An 18,634-nucleotide genomic window follows, 5' to 3' on the forward strand; every position below is an offset into this window, starting at 1 on the left:
ATCGGGAACCAAGGACAGTTTAGTAGGGTGGTTCTGGCTCAGTGTCTTCCATAAGGTCTCACACAAGATGTCAGCCAGGCTGCAGCCACTTAAGTCTCACCTGGGGCTGGAGGATCTGCTTCCAAGTTCACTTGCACGGCTGTTGGCCAAAAGCATCTGTTCTTACCCATGGGCATCTCCGTGGTCTCACCTGAGATTCTTTACGACATGGCGCCTGGTTCACCCCAGGACACAAGAGCCCAGAAAGCACAGCTGAGAGGGAAGCTCCAGAGTCTTCCATGACCTACTCTTACCAGTCAGTCTCTTCTGTTTGACCCCATTTTCTAGAAACACATCCTGAAGTCTGATTCACACTGAAAGGGAAGAGAAATTAGTCTCCGTCTCCACAAAGAATTTTTGGATATATTTTAAAACTACCCATGTTGGTATCTGGGCAAATGCTCACCTTCCTTACTAGGAACAGGACCCTGTACCCTGTTTTTCCTGTTTCCTTTTGTATCCCTGGTCCCTTCCAGGAAACTTGGGAAGGCATGGGCATTCGGGAAGTATTGAATGAAAGAATGAATGAATCAACCAACAAACAGATCTGAGGGACTGTGACCCATTTACAACCTCAGTTCCTGGTTTGGGGGGAAAAAGGATAATTACAGCTACCTGGTGGGTTGTTATAAGAATTCAATAATATAACCATATATAGCACCTGGTCTAGCGGGGCACAGATATGGGTTCATTTTTTTAACTTATTTTATTTTAAACACTTTTTAAAATTGTAAACAAATGGGGTACAACTTGTTTCTCTGGTTGAACATGAAGTAGAGGCATACCATTTGTGTAATCATACATTTACATAGGGTAATGATGTTTGATTCATTCTGATATTTTTTCCTCCCCCCCACCTCTCTTTTTCCTCTATACAGTCCCTCCCTCCATTCTTGCCCCCCTCTCACCCCCCATTATGTGTCATCATCCGCTTATCAGCAAGAGCATTCATGCTTTGTTTTTTGGGGATTGGCTTATCTCACTTAGCATGATATTCTCCAACTTCATCCACTTGGGGGTTCATTTTAAATGTTATTTTTCTTCATCTTCCATTCTTAACTCACAAATGCAATTCATTCCAAGCCATGTGGCTCTAATTCAACTTAACTCTTTCCCATCCCTTTTAGTCTGTTAGTCCATTTTAATTGCTACCACTCCAAGACTCTTACCCACTCCTACTAGCCTCCCACAATCCCCAGTGGGTCTCCTCCCTATTTAGCACAATGTATCCCAAACACTGTAGCTAAACTGGTTATCTTCAAGTCTTTATGCTATTCTCCATTTTTTTTTTTTTTTTTTTTTGTGGGGCAGGTACTGGGGATTGAACTCAGGGGCACTCCATCCATGAGCCACGTTCCCAGCCCTATATTGTGTTTTATTCAGAGATAGGGTCTCATTGAGTTGCTTAGTGCCTCATTTTTGCTGAGGCTCACTCTGAACTCCTGATCCTCCTGCCTCTGGGATTACAGGCAGCCCCCATGCCTGGTCTATACCCTTCATTTTTGCAACCTTTATTGCCATTGCTCTGTCCTGCTCTTAGTAAGTATATAATACATTTTTTTTTTTTTAGGTGGATTGAATTTGAATTCCAGGTCCCTTTCACTTCCTTATTTGTACTGAATTACTAGTACATCCAAGAACTGCTAATAGGATAACATAAAGAAACATGCTCTGCCATTGCCAATACTCAGAGTTTGACTGTTAGCCTCATATAATGACATTCTTTTCATGTCCACACAAATAGCAGATTCTTTAGTAGAGCATCTACAGAGTATAACTTGAGTTACATTTCCCTGTAATTCTAGCACTAATGCAAGTGCCTTTACCCTAATACTACTAGGACCTCTGTGCTTATTTTTAATGCTCTATAAACATTATCATTTCTGCTCATACCAAAACTATTGTTAATATGTTTGCTGATAGAATTTTTTTTTTTTTTTTTTTTTTTTTTTTTTTGCAGTGCTGGTGATCAAACCCAGGGTCTTGTGATACTAGGCAAGTAGCTCTACTCAGCTACAGCCCCATCCTTAAAGATGGAAAATTCTTAAATGATCTGTATTATATAGACAATGTACTAAATAAAATTGCTGGAAACGCGATCAAATGAATGAAAAGATGAGACTGATAATATAAGAAATCCTTCCTTTAGATTTCTCTGACTTGCTATAAAATGTGTGATGTTTGGGAGTTTTAGTGAATGAAAACCTGTTGGAAACACATTCACTCAGGGAAATGTTTACTTTTGAGTGACAAATGTGTATCTTCTGGAAACACATAAAATTTCAGGCTGAGACAGGCAAAGATATAAAAACTGTTTACTTGGTGATTCCCTAGTAAACTACTAGTGGAATTCCAATGTTCTCACCCTATTAAATTATTTTCATTCTGGAAGTCCAAAGAGATTTTGGAACCACATTTTCCTACCCCCTATTCCTACAAAGAGCTGTACTGTAGCTATGCACATTCTATATATATAAGCAATGCTCTGCAGATGAGCATTGACCAAAAATGAATCCCTGTGTTTGAAGTTATAAGTTACTCTGCTTCCTGTCATTTCATTAACCCTGGATTTGTATGGACTTAGTGAACAATATCTTCTTTATGTTACAGAGTTACTCAAAGAAGAGAAGGTCCTGCCAAGGACTTTCACCTGTGGTCAAATATTAAAGCAGCATAAAGGTAAATAGACTCACATAGCATTAAAACTTTGAGATCTGCAGAAAAGCTTCATTTTGATTGAGGAAACAGGACGAAGGTGCTTAAGGGTTTCAGAGACTGTGTTAGTCAGCTTTGCATCACATCGACCCGAAGACCTAACAAGAACAACTTAGAGGAGGGAAAGTTCATTTGGGGCTTATGGTTTCAGAGGCCTTTGTCCCCACTGATGAACAAGCTATTGCTTCGGACCCAAGATGAGGCAGCACATCACGGTGTAAGGTGGTGGTGGAGGGAAGCTGTCCCTCTCATGGCAACAGGAAGCAGAAAGAATGAGAAGGGGGCAGGGGCTGCAGGGAAGACGCCCCCTTCCAGGGAACACCCCCAGTGCCCTACCGCCCCCAGCCACGCCCCACCCGCTTACAGTTACCTCCCAATCAGTCCATTCACACTAGGATGGACTGATTAGGTTATAGCTTTCACAATCCAATCGTTTCATTTCCAAACATTTCTGCATGAACCCACGAACTTTGGAGAGACACCTTATATCCAAATCTTAACAGAGACCCCCACATCACAAGGCAAGAAACCCATGACCCTGCAATGTGCTTCCTCTTGGCATTACCCAGACACCTTCCCGGTGATTAGTCTGCCTCTGTGCACATCAATCCTGGTGCTATTGACAGGGTCACATTATTCTCTGTTAGAGAGACAACAAAAGAAAATATCTCCAGACATTGTCAAATGTCCCTTAGGGACAAAATCACTCCCACTTGAGAACCACTGATCTATCCAAGGTCATTTTATTATTTTAATGAACTATTCTTTATGTTTTGTGGACAAATAGCTCAAAACACAAATATATCATAATCAGTATTGCATTTCTGAGTTGTTTGCATGAGAAACCACAATCTTTTCAAGAAAAGGGACTTTACATCTTTTTTTTTAACATATACAGCTAAGAATAAATTCTAACCAGTGTTAGGCAATCCCGACTTCCAGCATAAAGGGGATTAAGCAATGAGCAAAGACAATCTGGCAGTTTTGATCCATGTTTAATTAAAAAGAAGTTACATGAATAGAAATGGACTTATAACAAAGATATCAATTTGGGAAAACATGGTGATATCTAGAACAAGGGAGAAATCATTTTTATTCTGAATTTACTCACATATTCCCATTGGTTATTAGTGACTTAAAACATATTCTTAAATCCAAAGTAATAATCATTATTTCACTGATATTTTCACGGGAACTCACCAAAGCAATGTCTGAAGCATATCTTTTCACCCCCCAATCCCCTCCCTCTTGCCCCCTGAACACACACAAGCAGAGACTGAGCTGTTTACCATGTGTTAATGCAGAGTGAAGAAAATTCAGCCTTTTCTGTTTCTTTATTACAACAGCAAGTCAGCACTGGCAAATGAGCACCTGGCACAGACCTGATTTCTGCTAATATTTTCTTGAGAAAGCTTTTATGATATGCAACCATTTATTCTTAGGACAATCAGTCACTGAAGGATTACATCTGGCTCTGGTGAACATAAACATATGTAGAAAAGTATCTGTCGGTTTAGATGTGAGCAGACTTGAACCAGTAAAACCAGTAAAGGCATGAAATTTTAAAATGCACAGATGTGGAACTACAGTGAGTATCTTACTGGTTTGTTTCATGGCTCATGATTCTGAGCAGGGTCAGTCAATATTCTATTTTTATTACTTTCTATCCTGGTGGACAGTAGCATCTTATCTCCCTAAATAAGAAAATATATGTGTGCGTGTGTGTGTGTGTGCATATATATATATTTATATCTCTTTGGGAAAGAATCCTGATCTCTGAAAATATATAGTGGTAGTAGATTTGCATTAACAATCTCACTTAAAATATCCCTTCTTTCAAGCTAGAAGCTGGCAAGCATTAAACGCATTGGAGATTTTCCATGTTGATAATAGAGAAACGATAGATTTTATTCTCAACCCCTTTAAAATAAAAATCTTTTGGCCGGTACATAGCAGTCACTAACCACTGAGGCTCACATTTAATAACTTAAGGTTATGATGACCCCTGCCTCTTCTGATACTGTATTCTAAGTTTTTCCAGTTGTTCCACACACTGCGACTGGGCCAACTTCAGTGTCCGATTCTCCTCCGTCAAAGCCTCAAACTCCCGAACCAGCTGAGCAGCGTCCACCTTTTCCTTTTCTGCCTGGTCCAGCTTGGCAATGAGTTCCTTTCTGAAGATTCAGGGTACAAGGCAGGAAGAAGCATGGAATTCAGTGCAAATAAATCAAATGACCCCAGAATAGCCCAATGAAAGCAGAATGTTCCATTCTGCTCTTCTACATTTTTTACCCATCTACCTCTGATGACTTATTTTTCTAGCTTTGAAATTTCATTTTCTATTTTTCACCTCTACTAGGCATATCCTGTATATTAAACATCTACAAAAGGCTCCATAAGTCCTTCAGTGGCCCAAAGCACTAATATTTTCAAGAGTACAACAAATTGTCAAAATTAAAAGTAAGTTAGGGAAAAAAACTCAGTTTATAATTTTTATAAATTAAGCTTCTGTCAGTTGTAGGGAGAAGGGCTAGTTTGTCTCTTACTGAATCTCTGTCCTCCAAATTTTTTATCTTCATTTGTTTCCCTGGCCTTCTTTGAACTAAAAAATCCCAATTCCTTTCTTGCAGATATTACTTTCCATGTCTTTCTCTAGTCCTTACATACATATAGACATCCATCAATATCCTTGGAGGACTGGCTCCAGAACACCCAGTGGATACCAAAATCTGCTGATTCTCAAGTGCCTTACATAAAATGATGTACTATTTGCATATAAGCTACACACATCTTCCTGTATGAATTAAATCATCTCTAGATTACTCATAATACAAAATACATGCTATGTAAATAGTGTTAAGTTGTATTTATAATATAGCATAACACTATAATAATGACAATGGTGGTACACACCTCTAATCCCAGCTACTTTTGAGGCAGAAGCAGGAGGATTCCAAGTTTGAGGTCAACCTCAGCAACTTAATGGGACCCTATCTCAAAGTTTTTTTAAAAATTCTTTTTTGAGGTAGTTCAATAGTAGAGTGCCCTTGGGTTCAACCCCCAATACTGGGGGCAGGGGAGAAAGAGAGAGAGAGAAAGAGAAAAATAGCAAGAAAAACACACATCTGTAATTACACAGCATAGGGACACAGTTTTTCGTCCATATGGAACAATGGATACCAAGGGCCACTGTATTGCATCCTGAGTTAACCAAAGAACACATCTGCACTTCTGATGCTGGCCTGACTTAAGAATTGAGGAAGCAGGCTATGGGTACTGGAGGGAACTCAGTAGTGACAACGCCTTAAACAATTCCATTCTCAGCAAATATTTGTAAATAAACCATTGATGTAAACTCACCTAATGAGATGCTAACACAGTCTCTGTCTAGATTTAATGATCATGAGAACCCTAAAGGATATGAGCTCCATCCCCACATGGAGTCAGTTAATCCTGTCTGAGACCGGCTCTTCACTAGATTGAATCTAACTAAATTCTCTGCCTCACATTTCTTGCTCCTTGTGTAACTTGTGCAAATTTGTATTGTCATCACCACTGTTGACCACATTTCTAAAAGCTTCTCTTCCTCCTTCTTGCATTGGTCAGACACTGATCTGATACTTCACAGTCTAAGAGAAGAAAGAAAATGATATATTCCTGACAAACAATAATATTCAAGTTTGTAATGGAAATAAGCCCAGGGCCACTGGGAGATAGGGAGATTTCCTGATCAAAAACCTAACCTACAATGTTCCAATAATCCATAACCAGAAAATAATCTGATCATCTCATTTATTCAGATCTCCAAACATTTATTATATAAGACTGTTAGTTAAAAAAAAAAAACTGTACTCATACCCAGACTATTTCAATGTATGTACATTCATTAATAAATCATATATGTACTAATATATTCTAAAGCATACTCAATTATAGATATGTAACAGAATAAGATTGATAAAATTCTGATGAGTAATAAGATATTTACATATTCTCAAAATGTTTTCCCATAATTAATTGCAAAAGGTTTAAAGGGAGGAGGTACTTAGAAGACCACTTTAACCAACTGACCAAAGTTGACATCCCTCCTGAGGAGATAAATAGATATCACGAAAAACAAACCAATGCCATATTGACTGTGAAGGACGCAGCATCCTTTCTACAGCATTTTTGCCACAAACGATTCACCTGTCTAGTCATGAGGAACACCAGACAACATCAAAGTGAGGGAAATTCTACAAAATTGCCAGCCCGTATCTTAAAAAATGCTATGAGCTGTCCCATATTTTAAAGAAACCAAAGAGAAATGACAACTAAATGCAGTGTGCTATCTGGAAAAAAAATCTCTGCAGGATGTTATTGGAAAATTGATGCAGTTTGAATATGGACTGCGAATTATACAATAGCACTGGATCAATGCTAACTTTCTTGATTTTAATAATTATATAATGGTTGTATTAGTCACCTATTTCACTGCTGTGACTAAAAGGACCCAACCAGCACAATTATAGAGGAGGAGTTTATTAAGGGCTCATGGTTTCAGAGGTCTTAGTCCATAGAAGGCTGGTTCCATTCCTCAGGGCTCAAGATGAGACAGAACATCATGGTGGAAGAACATGACAGAGGGAAGCAGTCAGCATCATCAGGAAGCAGAGAGAGAGACTCCATTCTCCAGATACAAAATACATACCCCATAGCCTCTCCCCAATTCCCACCTCCTCCAGTCACACCCTACCACTTCAATTAATTCCATTAGAGATTAATTCACTGATAGGGCTAAGACTCTCAACAACCCAATCATTTCTCCTCTGAACCTTCCTGCATTGTCCTACATGTGAACTTTTGGGGGATACCTGTTGGGGGCTGTGCCATGTGGGCTGTGCCAGGATGGCGCCTGGTGGCCAGCCAGAGGTTGTTTTGATCACATCGGCAGTGAGGAGGTTGATTGATATAAGCACACCCAGGTGATTTATCATTGGCCGTATTCAATTAAGTCCACGCACACAACGTGTGCACAGGTGTTCCCAAGTGCTCCTGATCGAGCCTGCTCGTCTTAACCTTTGCGGTGGTAGGGCAGCTGGCTCCTCCCCTGATCTCAACTGGCATGATCCCGCCCTCCGCCTCCTGGAGGGAATATAAGCGGGCAGTAGGTAGAAGGCAAAAAGAAGCAGCTAAAAGAAGCAGCAGTAAAAAGAAGCAGCTAGCAGAGAGAAGCAACTAGCAGAACAGAGAAGCAGCAGTAAGCAGAAGCAGCTAAAAGGAAGCAGCTAAAAGAAGCAGCTAGCAGAGAGAAGAAGCACCTTTAGCACACACTTCTAGTATGCACCTTTAGTTCACAGGATGCGGGACCTACCTCTAAGAAGAAGCAGCAGAACTCTAAGAAGAAATAGATCTCTGATAAGCGTAGAAGCCTGTCTTTCTCTAAAACTTTCTCTATAAGCAAAGCCTATCTTTCTCTCAAAGCTTCTCTTCCTCTAAAATCAAGCAAGCCTCTTTTTCCTCAATAAGCTAGGGAATAAAAAAGCAAGCAAGGCAGAAATAGAAGTAGTTTATTCCCAGTCCACATATCTGCACAATTGTTGCTGCAGGCGGTAACAAACATACACGGGATGTTGCCGCGGGCATACTGTACATCCAAACCATAACAATAGTTAAATTAGGACAGCCTTGTTATTATAAATTACTTAAGTATTTAGGGCAATGGAGCATGATGGTGTATATATGTATGTATATATACATATATATAGAACATATATACATATATTTATATGCATGTGTGTATATGAAAATATAAATATATTATTACATATTAATGAGTGAGAAAGAAAACCTCAGTAGTGCTGAGGGAGGAAAATAATGCACAACTAGGGAAATTTTTAAAAATTGGTAAATCTAATAAAGGATATATTTTTGCTACTTTTCTGTTACTTTGGTTTTTTGTTTTTTGTTTTTTTTTTTTTTTCGGTCTTTCTTTTTTTGGATTTTTTTTTCCTTGCTTTTTTTCTTCCAAGGCCGAGGACCAATTCCAGGGCCTTACACATGCTAGGCAAGCATTCTGCCACTTAGTTCAGTCCTCAATCCCTGTAACTTTTTGGTAAGTTTGAAATCATTCAAATAAAGTTATCTCAGAAAAAAATGCAAAGAGTAAATCAGAAAAGACATTCTAGTATTTTCTTTCTATACTAGTAGACTGCCTGTACATCACTGAGCAAAACCAGGCTTTGGAAAGAAAACAACCAGTCAAAGGCCAGTGGAAGACACCCTGTTACTTGGCTCTCACTGAACTCTGACTCTTCCTTGATGGTTAGAATAGAATGGCCTCCCAATAAGCACTTCTGGGTGAATAATTTAAGAAAAAGGTAGCTCATAGGAAGATTAATTTATATTTTAAAGGGGAGGAAACAAGACTCAAAGCACTCCATTAATTTAAAAAACCACAGAGCTAATAAGCAAAAGGCAGAAATCAAGCCTATCCTTCTGATTAAATGGTTAGAGCTCTGTGCCCCTGAGCAGAGTTTAAAGCAGTCAATATCAATAATTATTGATTAGAAAAGCCCTGTAACTACCTTAAATAAATTAATGAGTAAAACCTATATAAGTACAGAGAGACAAGCAATAAATTCTCTGCCCATCAGATCATCTATTCCTCTTCTATTCCCCCCTTTCAAATTATTTTTGTCATAGAAATAATTTTGATAGAAATAGAATTTTGCCTTTGAATCCTAGTCTGGGAGTTGTTAATGCTGAATCTCACCATGACTATTTTCCTGAGTCCTTCTCTGACTTCATTTACGACTCCTGAAGTCATCTGTTATTAGTTTTGACTGGTAGGTAAAATAAATCACCAATCACCAATTTTATAACTACAAAGATGGTCAAGATTGTCTCATTCTATCTTCCTGCATTGGAGAAAGTCAATAATAATTTCTACTTTACAGGAATCAAGAAGATTCAATAGATAGGTTTCTAAATTAGTTTCATGTAGTTGATAAGCAATTACACAGATATCCAATGAAAACTGTCAAAATGTCTGTTGTCTCCTGTCCAGTACCTATTTATGTAGACCATATTTATGCTCATCCATTAGCAGTTCATAATTAAACCCTGGAACATCAAGCTATGGAGACTATCTTATAAATAGATGATCTGAAGAACAAATCAATATATATAATTGGCTAGAATGTGGTCCTGCCTCTGAGTTCTTGGTTAATCCCTTCAATGTAATGTGATTTGGGAACCAGAGTTACAGGAATCTTATTTCTGAAGTCAAGTATCTGTAATTTAGCTTTTGAAATGATGTGACTTTGTGGTCTAAGTGCCAAAAGCTTGGAGTCTACTGTAGATCATCTGCCACCCCCATCCTAAGCCACATGCCTATAAAATTTTTTGCAGCTAAAATAAATGGGGAAAAGGAAAGCCCAAGTATGTTGACCAAGAAGTTCAAAACTTTATGGAAATGAATTTCAAAATTAAGGAGGTTCTTTATGCTGTAGGAGGTTGAAACACAGTTTTATCATTGGGACAAATATTTCTCTGTTCTGGAAAGACCACTTCCTTGGTACTTGGCACTTTCAAAGGTAACTATGGATTTTATTAGGAAAAGTGAAATGTTAGACAATTTGACCCCAAAGAACTGGAGAGTTTGGGGTAATAATAAAATAATACCTTCCTCATTGGGTGATTTTTATCTTAAAACAGATTTAGACTACATGCACTTTTGGTTCATGAGAGATGTATGTCCAAGTATAGGTATTTATAACAAGAAAAAGAGTAGATGCCTCAAGATGACAAAAAGGATTGAAAGGTCACCTTTATTTTATGCAGATTGCATTAAGATAAGGTTTCTAAAGCTCAATCCAGACTAGGGTATTGAAGCCCTGCAAATGAATAATGCACGAACAAATGTACTAATATCATTTGGAAGCTGAAGGGACAGCCCTGCACTCTTGCAGGAGGAAGGGAGACTCTCCAAAGCAGAAGTTTCAGTGTTAGCACGACTGACATCATGGGTCTTGTTTGTTTTAAGGGTGGTCCTATGCAGCAGCATCTGTGGATATTTAGCAGCATCTGTGTCTTCTACTCACTAGATGCCAGTAGCAAGTACCCCTCCAAGTCATTACAACCAAAAAGGGCTCGAGATATTACCAGAGTCATGGGGACAGGGAAAGGAAGCAGAATAGCCCTGTTAGGAACCACTACTCTAAAGGAAATAGAATCTCCTACCATCTGTCATCCTGGAAAGAATCAATCCTGGGATACCAATGAAATGAAAGGCAAGCTCTTCCCTTGCTCTGCCTCCCAGAAAGTGAAATGGAGCCTCCTTCCTTAGTAAGAGAAAACTTGGAGGCATTATCACTAAGGAGATGTAAATATGCTGTACCTGTCAATATGGTTTCAGGCAGATAATGAGGCAGAGAGATCTAAACTGAAATTAAGATTCCAATGAAAAGACTAGACAGCATGAGATTAGGCGGCATAAAGGGCCCAAATCATCATGGATGGGGCATTCAGAGAAAGTATAATTCCACAACTCAATGAAGTCTGGGATATTAGGGTTTCACACAAAACTCATTCTGAAAATAAAATAAGCCATTTGGCTATTCTTCTGCCTCCTTAGGTAAAGAAAAAAAAAAAAAAACAAGACAGTTGGCTGTTCCAGTCATTCACCCAACACGTATTTACTGAAATCCTTTTGCAAACCAGGCAGTGTCTTATTCTGGCTGTCCAAGGGAGTCCTGGGGAGCATCTCTGCACTGCTGGGAAAGGAACTCAAATCCTATACCATACTCAGAAGGCAGATGTCGACATCAGACAGCAGAGGAAAGAGAGGACAGACTTGACCCCACATTTCTGTATACCCTGCAAACACCTCTGGGGAAATAGCTCCACTTACTTTTTTTGTGGCAGTGAAAACCTAATTAAATATATAAGAGAAATGTGTTGGACTATACAAGCAAAGTTTGGTTCTCAGTGCTTTCAGACTGTGCAGTTCTTTTTCCAAAAAAAAAATCCTCAAAAATAAAACAGATAAAATCGAGACTCCTCTGATTGACCCTAAAACTTTGCCCTTTCTAACACCCTCTCCCTTCCTAATAACTGAGAGTCTTCCCCAGATCACAGCTGAAAAATCTCTGCCTCTGGGAACACCCTAAATAAATAAATGATTCCATTCAAACATTAAAATATCCTGTTGGCAATTTTAGAAAAAAAAATCAAATAACATGACTAAAAACAATTTTAGGGCTAATTTTAGACTATATTCTCACAAATTACATAAGGACCCATTTCCCCCATCCTGACGTGTTCCCTCAGATGAGACCTCGCTCCCTCAGTCATCATGTCACATATTTTTGAAAGATGTGAGAATAAAATGTCTCACAATGATTGTGGGAACCCCACCTAAAACCACCTTTTAATGTTTTGTCTGAACTCACTGAGATTACATAACATCTTTAAGCTCGGTAATAAAAAAGTGAGCATTTAACCACTTAAACCTGGGCAAAGTCTCTGAACAGGCAATTTCCCCAGGAAAGCAGAGAAATGGCCAATGAGCACACAAAGAGCTGCACCACATCATCAGCCATCAGGGAAATGTGAATCAAAACCACAACGGGACATCATTTCACACTCTCTAGATGGCTATGTCAAAAAGACATAATGAGCCTGGCAAAGGTGTGAAATCGGAACCCTCATACCCTGCTGGCGAGATCATAGGGTGGAGCCACCCCCTGGAATCAGCGTGGCAGTTTCTCAAAAGGGTTATGTGTTGAGTTATCATATGGCCCAACATTTCTACTTCTAGTACAGGAGGGAATTGAAAACATATACTCTTATATATGAATGTTTACAACAGCATGATTCATAATAGCCAAAAAGTGCAAATGACCCAAATGTCTATCAAATGGTGAAAGGATAAATAAAATGTACATCTACACACTGAAATATTATTCAACAGTAAAAAGGCATGAAGTACTTGATGCAGGAGACAACATGGATGAACCTGGAAAACACTGTGCTTGGAGAAAGAAGCCCATCACAGAACACCACGTAGTATATGATTCCATTCATATAAAATGAGTGACAGTTCGCAAATCCACAGAGACAGAAAATAGATCCGTGTTTGCCAACAGCCAGGGGTAGTTGATAGTAGGAAGGGGCTGCTCAAGGGTATTTGGTTTCTTTCTGGGGTGATAAAAATGTTCTAAAATGATGATGATAGTCACACAACTATGGAAACCTGAAAACTGTTTAATCGTTAAACACATGAAGTACACGTTATTCTACAACAGACTTTTCTAGGAGTTGCTCTCTTTGTCTGATATTCTAAGTCAATCTTCTAAACACCAAATGCATAGATCAGACAAGAGCTTTCTCCATTGAACAAGTTAAAAGTCACAAAATATTTTTTCTCACTTCCATTAGTTTCTATTGCATGCACAGAAAGCTGTATGTATTGTGTAAATGTGCTTATAATACATCCTGAGAAAAGCATACTATAATATGTGTAATTATAGAGAAATATCTAGAAAGGCCTAGAAAGAAATAGGTAAAAATGATAGCAGGCCTTCTTTAAGGATGTTAGAATGGTAATGTTTTAATTTTAATAAAGTTTTCCATTTTCGTGTTTTATTTTTTCTGGTAAAAAGAAAAAAAAATATTTAATGAAAGTAGGAACGAGCTTCTCTTGCCTCACTGTTCATAAGCTAGGAATGATTCTTTAAACTAGATTAAGCCTAGGGTGAGTTTATGATACTAAAAATGTTTGACTTCTTTATCCATGTAATAACATGATTAAAAATAATAGTTACAGCAACTTTTCTCCTCTGCCGCTGCAAATTCTCCCAAACTTGATTCAGGGAGACCTCCTCTGGAGATGAGAGAGAAGTTCAGTCTGAAATTCAAACTGCAAGCTGTACCTGAACAACTCCAATGAAGAAAAACTCTCTATTAAATTACTTTAGTTAGTATTTCTTTGGATCTAGCCAACCACCAGAGGCAACATAATCAGCCACACTTTATGAAATGATGAGGAAGAAATTCTTATCAATCATCAAAAAAAAAAAAAAAATTGAAGAGCTAACTACTTGGGTCAAATCTATCTGGCCCAATTTACTTTGTTTGAAAACAAAGACGTCAGGATAAGATTTGCTGTAAATGAATTTCTGCTTCAGTAAAGTGTTATCTGAAAACAACAATTGCTAATAATTCTTGGAGGATGAGGCTCATTTGTTTATAAATATAACCAGACTTCCCTGTTTAATAATTTATCTTAGCAACACTTTATTGCTGATATTAACTTATCTTAAATATAGCCCACACAAAGGATTTTACTATAACCTATAATTGGCTACTCCAAATCAACCTTACTCACATTTGACCCTATGCACAGGTCTATGACAGATGACCAGGATGCAAGGAGATGCTAAAGGGTACCCATGTCTGAGGGAATTATACACAGTCAGAAAGACAGGAAATAAACAGACAGCCATTAATAACACTGATTTATAAAAAGTGCCAAAGAATCATTCCAGTGAATCTTCCATTGCTCAGGAAAAGAATTGATCATTCTGTGATGGATGGGCAGGTTATGAGCTGAAGTTTTAGCCACACAGGCATTTGGGTAGCCACAAAGGAAGAAAGCAGCCAAGAACGTGGTGTGAACATGCCTCAGATGCAGGAAGATTCTCCTCCTGCTGGGAAAAGTGAATAGACCAATCCCACTGAAGCCAAGAGTTTAGGCATTAGGTGTAGGCAGACGATGGTAGCTCCGGAAATCCAGGTCCAAAACTGGCTGTCACTTTCTAGCAACAAGAAACTATGGGCTGGAATACCAGTTATTGCATCAAAAAAGATTTGAAGGCATAAAACCTGGACCCAAATGGTAGAATTGGGAATGCAGAAAAAGAAATTTGAGAAACTTAATGTAAAAGGAAGAAAACTGAAAAAGAGGGCGGGGGGAGGGAAGGAAGGAAGGAAGGAAGGAAACTAATAATAAAAGAATTCGGCCTTTGCCACACATTAGCCCATCGTTTAGGGAAAGCATTCAGATAAGTTTGGGCAGGATTTAAGATGAGTTCTGCAGAAGCATTCACGATCATATGATTATATAAATAAGGGGCTGGTCCACTTTATATTTCTGGAAGGTTGTATAAAGTACTTCTGCTAGTCTGTTAGCCACCTTCTTTCTAGAAGTTGACTATGCCTTTTCTTATTTTAATATTGTGGTGATACCCACAAGTTATCATGTTTTCCAATACAAGCAGTAAGGATATATTTCAAAGGTAAGACATGACTCACTCATATCACTATTCTATCGTCTTTTAAATAAAAATATAAATATGCAAAAATATAAATTTGCAGAACATATAATTTAGTGGATGATTCTTGCCTTGCCACAAAAATGCCATACATGGGGTTAATTTAAGTAACAATGTTATCCAGCAAATTCAGACTAAAGAATTTACAAAGAAAGACATCGCTATCTCAGGGTTTTTTTTCCTATCATACCAGTACAGTTCACACACACACACACACACACACACACACTTACAGGCTACTGATCAGGGCAATCCTCCTTTGACTGCAACAGTGGTTACATCATTAATAATCTTTATTTATTTATGAAATTGTTTTTAAAAAGCAGACTACATAAATCTGAGTATTCCAGGCAACTTATTAAAACTCTTAAACCAAAAGAAAGCCTCAGATTTATGAAGGAAATGTTGTATTTCTGATTTTATTTACTTATTTATTTATTTAAGTAGTGGGGATTAAACCCATGCTAGGAAAGGGCTCTACCTCTGAGCTATACCTTAACTCCTTTCTAAAATTTTATTTTGAGGCAGGATCTCACTAAATTGCCCAGGCTGACCTGAAACTTGTAATCCTCCTGCCTCAGCTTCCTGAGTAGCTGGAATTACAGGCATTGTACCCTGTTCTGATTTCTTAATGACATCTTTTAATCTCATATAACCAAAGTCCAGGTAGAATGTTCCATTCAAAGCACAGCACAGCAAGGAAGTAAGAAAGGGCTAAATGAGCTCTTAGAGTAAGTACAGAAGTCTGCTCCCCAAATCCATTCCCCACCATTGAGTCATGTTGTCTAAACACTATTCTGAGGATTCTTAAAAGAGCACTATGAATTTAAGTTTCTGTAAACAAAATGCGTTTCACTTTCTCTCATTTAAAAATTTAGTAATAAATAGATATCATGTGTCACTTCAGTAAGATGGAGAAGAAGAAATAAAAAGAATTACACTGTGTTTGGGTTATGTTTCATGCATTGAACAATGGTTTTCTTAACCTTTAGGTGCCACATAATGGCCCAGGCCTCTGGAATTTGAAGATGGTCAACATCTAACTTTCCATGATTTTATGGCCCTCACCACTTACTAATGATTGGCATATCCCTGATAAATATGTAAGTACTAACTGTTCAATAATATGAAGTCAATGAGTCTAAAACTGATGCTTTGAAAGAATAAGAAAATGAGAGGTCACTGGGGTAGATGTCAGCAGAAGCAAATGCAATTAAAGGGGGATTCTGAAACAAAAAGTTATATACATACTCTTGCCAAGTGCCGTGGTGCACATTTATAATCCCATCAGCTCGGGAGGCTGAGACAGGAGAATGGAGATTTCAAAGCCAGCCTCCCCAAGAGCAACTCAGTGAGACCCTGTCTCTAAATAAAATACAAAATAAGGTTGGGGATGTGGCTCAGTGGCCAAGAGCCTCTGAGTTTAATCCCTGGTACCCCCCCCCCAAAAAAAATAACTAGCATACTCTAACTAATAGAACTGAATAATCCCCTATAGCAGAACTATAAGGGTAATAAGACCCATCAAGACAAAAATTTATTCAGACTTTAAAAGAGTTAGGCAACTAATGCATCTGCATTATTCCAAAAATTTATCCCAATGACTTCTCCATTTAATATGGGAACTCCACCATTTAAGCATTAATTAAAATCCATTCCAAGCCAAAGTGCTCTTGAGCTTCCTGGCACCTTCACAGAGAACATAGTATGGCTCTGGGTAGTACCTTGGCAATTCTAATTTTCTGAACCAAAATTTTTTTTCCAATCTTTTATTTAAAAGCAAATTAAGTTTTGAGTAGAAGCACCTCTCTGTTCTTCTTGCTACCCTATAAAGTAAAGCGCTTAAGCTACAGCAGGACTATTTATCTGGATCATTCTGACAACCTGCTCCCCTCTCACCCACCCCCAGCCTTTTCTGTGTAGAAGGTGCTTGGCGGAGAGTGTGGGGAGGGGGTTAGTACTTACTTTCTTTCCTCAAGCAGGGCGATTTCTCTTTTGACCTCATGATATTCTTCTGCTATTTGGCAGTGCTGTTTGAACACCTGCATGGATTCCACGGAGTCATGACAAGGTGGCAGAGGCTTCACAAACAACAAGAAGAGACAGTCAGTCCATTTCTTTGCATCAGAATACATTACCAACAATTAGTTCTGCTCGTGTTCTTTAGAGGGAGAATTTTTGCATGAAAGCAGCATTGTCAATCAACATTAGATAAAGTCTGGTGAGTTCTATTTGACTAAAAATAGAGAGGTGGACTGATCATCACTACATTCATCTTCCAGTGACATTCGTGGGCATCTCGGGCCTGGGCCAGAGCCCTAAAAACCATTACATGTCAGTTACTTGCCATGGGTTGTTGGGAAAATGTCTCCTAATGATTCTGAAATTCTCCCCCAGAAATCTTGAACAGCTTTAGAAAAGGGCAGTTGTGTGGGGAAATACTTGAGTTGTCTGATTCAATTACCCCTCACTGTCGACTCTGGTAGCCCACAGGCATGATTTCATCCTGCAGAGTGGAAGAGCCTTATAAAAATGACTCTCTCTGAGAAACACAACCAATCTGAAGAAGTGATGGTGAGCCGGAAATAATACTTGCAAGAATTAACAACTCTGTATGAAAGACCAGACCTCAGATAAAACTGTGCTTGTAACAGGAACACAAGAGAGTACAGATTTGTGTTTCTCCATTTTTCCCATCCATGACAGAGAGCCAGCAAGGTGACCCTTTCTGAACATGACACAATACAACTCTTACTTCTAGAAATTATTTTTAAAGAACTAGCTTTCCCTGAGTTTATTATTCTAATTTCTAGGTCAACGACATGTGATTAAAAACATTTCTTTTAAGAACACGAGTTAATTGTCTTTTAAAGAGATTTTTTTAAATCACCCTCTTCAATTATTTATAGAAAAAAGCATAAACAATCTGAAAAACACAAGTTTATTGTTAAATAGGCTCTTCAGTTTAATCCATTCTTCACAATAGTCTATATGTGTAAGTTATGCACCTGATGAGATTCTGTTCTAATTTTGTTAGTAAATTGATAACTAATGAATTTCTTAATGTTTGCTTCTTTCATAGTCTTTAAGGACACATTTTCAAAGAGTGTAATAGAAATTCAATAAACTTTATCATCTGATTGATAAAAAAAGATGACACCACTATTTATTATGAGGCCTCTGAGTAGAGATATTCTAAAGGAAATAAGATTCTAAATAACTATGGATATATTGAAATGTCACACTGAACCCCATTAACAGGAACAATTAACACATGCCAATCACAAATTAAATTTAAAAAGATAAAACTATTAGGATCAAATTTACTTTCATGTGAAATCTGTCTGGCCTGAGACATAAAAAATATAATAATCATTTGGTGTACCATCTTTCCCTACTGCCCCATGTACATGTTCAGAGAATAAACTCAGCCTGTTGGAACACTTTTCCTTTTCTATATAGAAATAAATTGAAAAGTAATACATAGTAATACTACGACATAATTCATCCCATGAGATGAAGCTGTTGCCAAAGGAATTCAGAACTCCTGGCTCCTCCACTCT

The 18,634-nt window shown here is 38.1% G+C and overlaps 1 protein-coding gene and 1 long non-coding RNA gene across 4 annotated transcripts in view; one reads left to right on the forward strand and one right to left on the reverse strand.

Moving 5' to 3' along the window:
- Nucleotides 1-1,063: 1,063 nt before the first annotated feature.
- On the forward strand, nt 1,064-17,940 carry LOC306670773. Its single transcript, XR_013766497.1, has 3 exons — nt 1,064-1,578; nt 2,650-2,718; nt 17,100-17,940. It is a non-coding gene; the product is annotated as an uncharacterized lncRNA (long non-coding RNA).
- The window catches only part of MAP3K7CL (MAP3K7 C-terminal like), a 74,207-nt gene continuing 58,297 nt past the window's right edge, over nt 2,725-18,634 (reverse strand). For all 3 annotated transcript variants that reach the window (XM_079155714.1, XM_079155712.1, XM_079155713.1), the window contains exons 4-5: nt 17,037-17,152; nt 2,725-4,928 (exon numbers count right to left, since the gene is read on the reverse strand). In XM_079155714.1, the coding sequence (XP_079011840.1) occupies nt 4,748-4,928; nt 17,037-17,152 (297 nt within the window). In that variant the 3' untranslated portion in view covers nt 2,725-4,747. The remainder of the gene's footprint in view (nt 4,929-17,036; nt 17,153-18,634) is intronic.

Source organism: Sciurus vulgaris (assembly GCF_902686455.1).
Source record: "Sciurus vulgaris genome assembly, chromosome: 10".
NCBI lineage: Eukaryota > Metazoa > Chordata > Mammalia > Rodentia > Sciuridae > Sciurus > Sciurus vulgaris.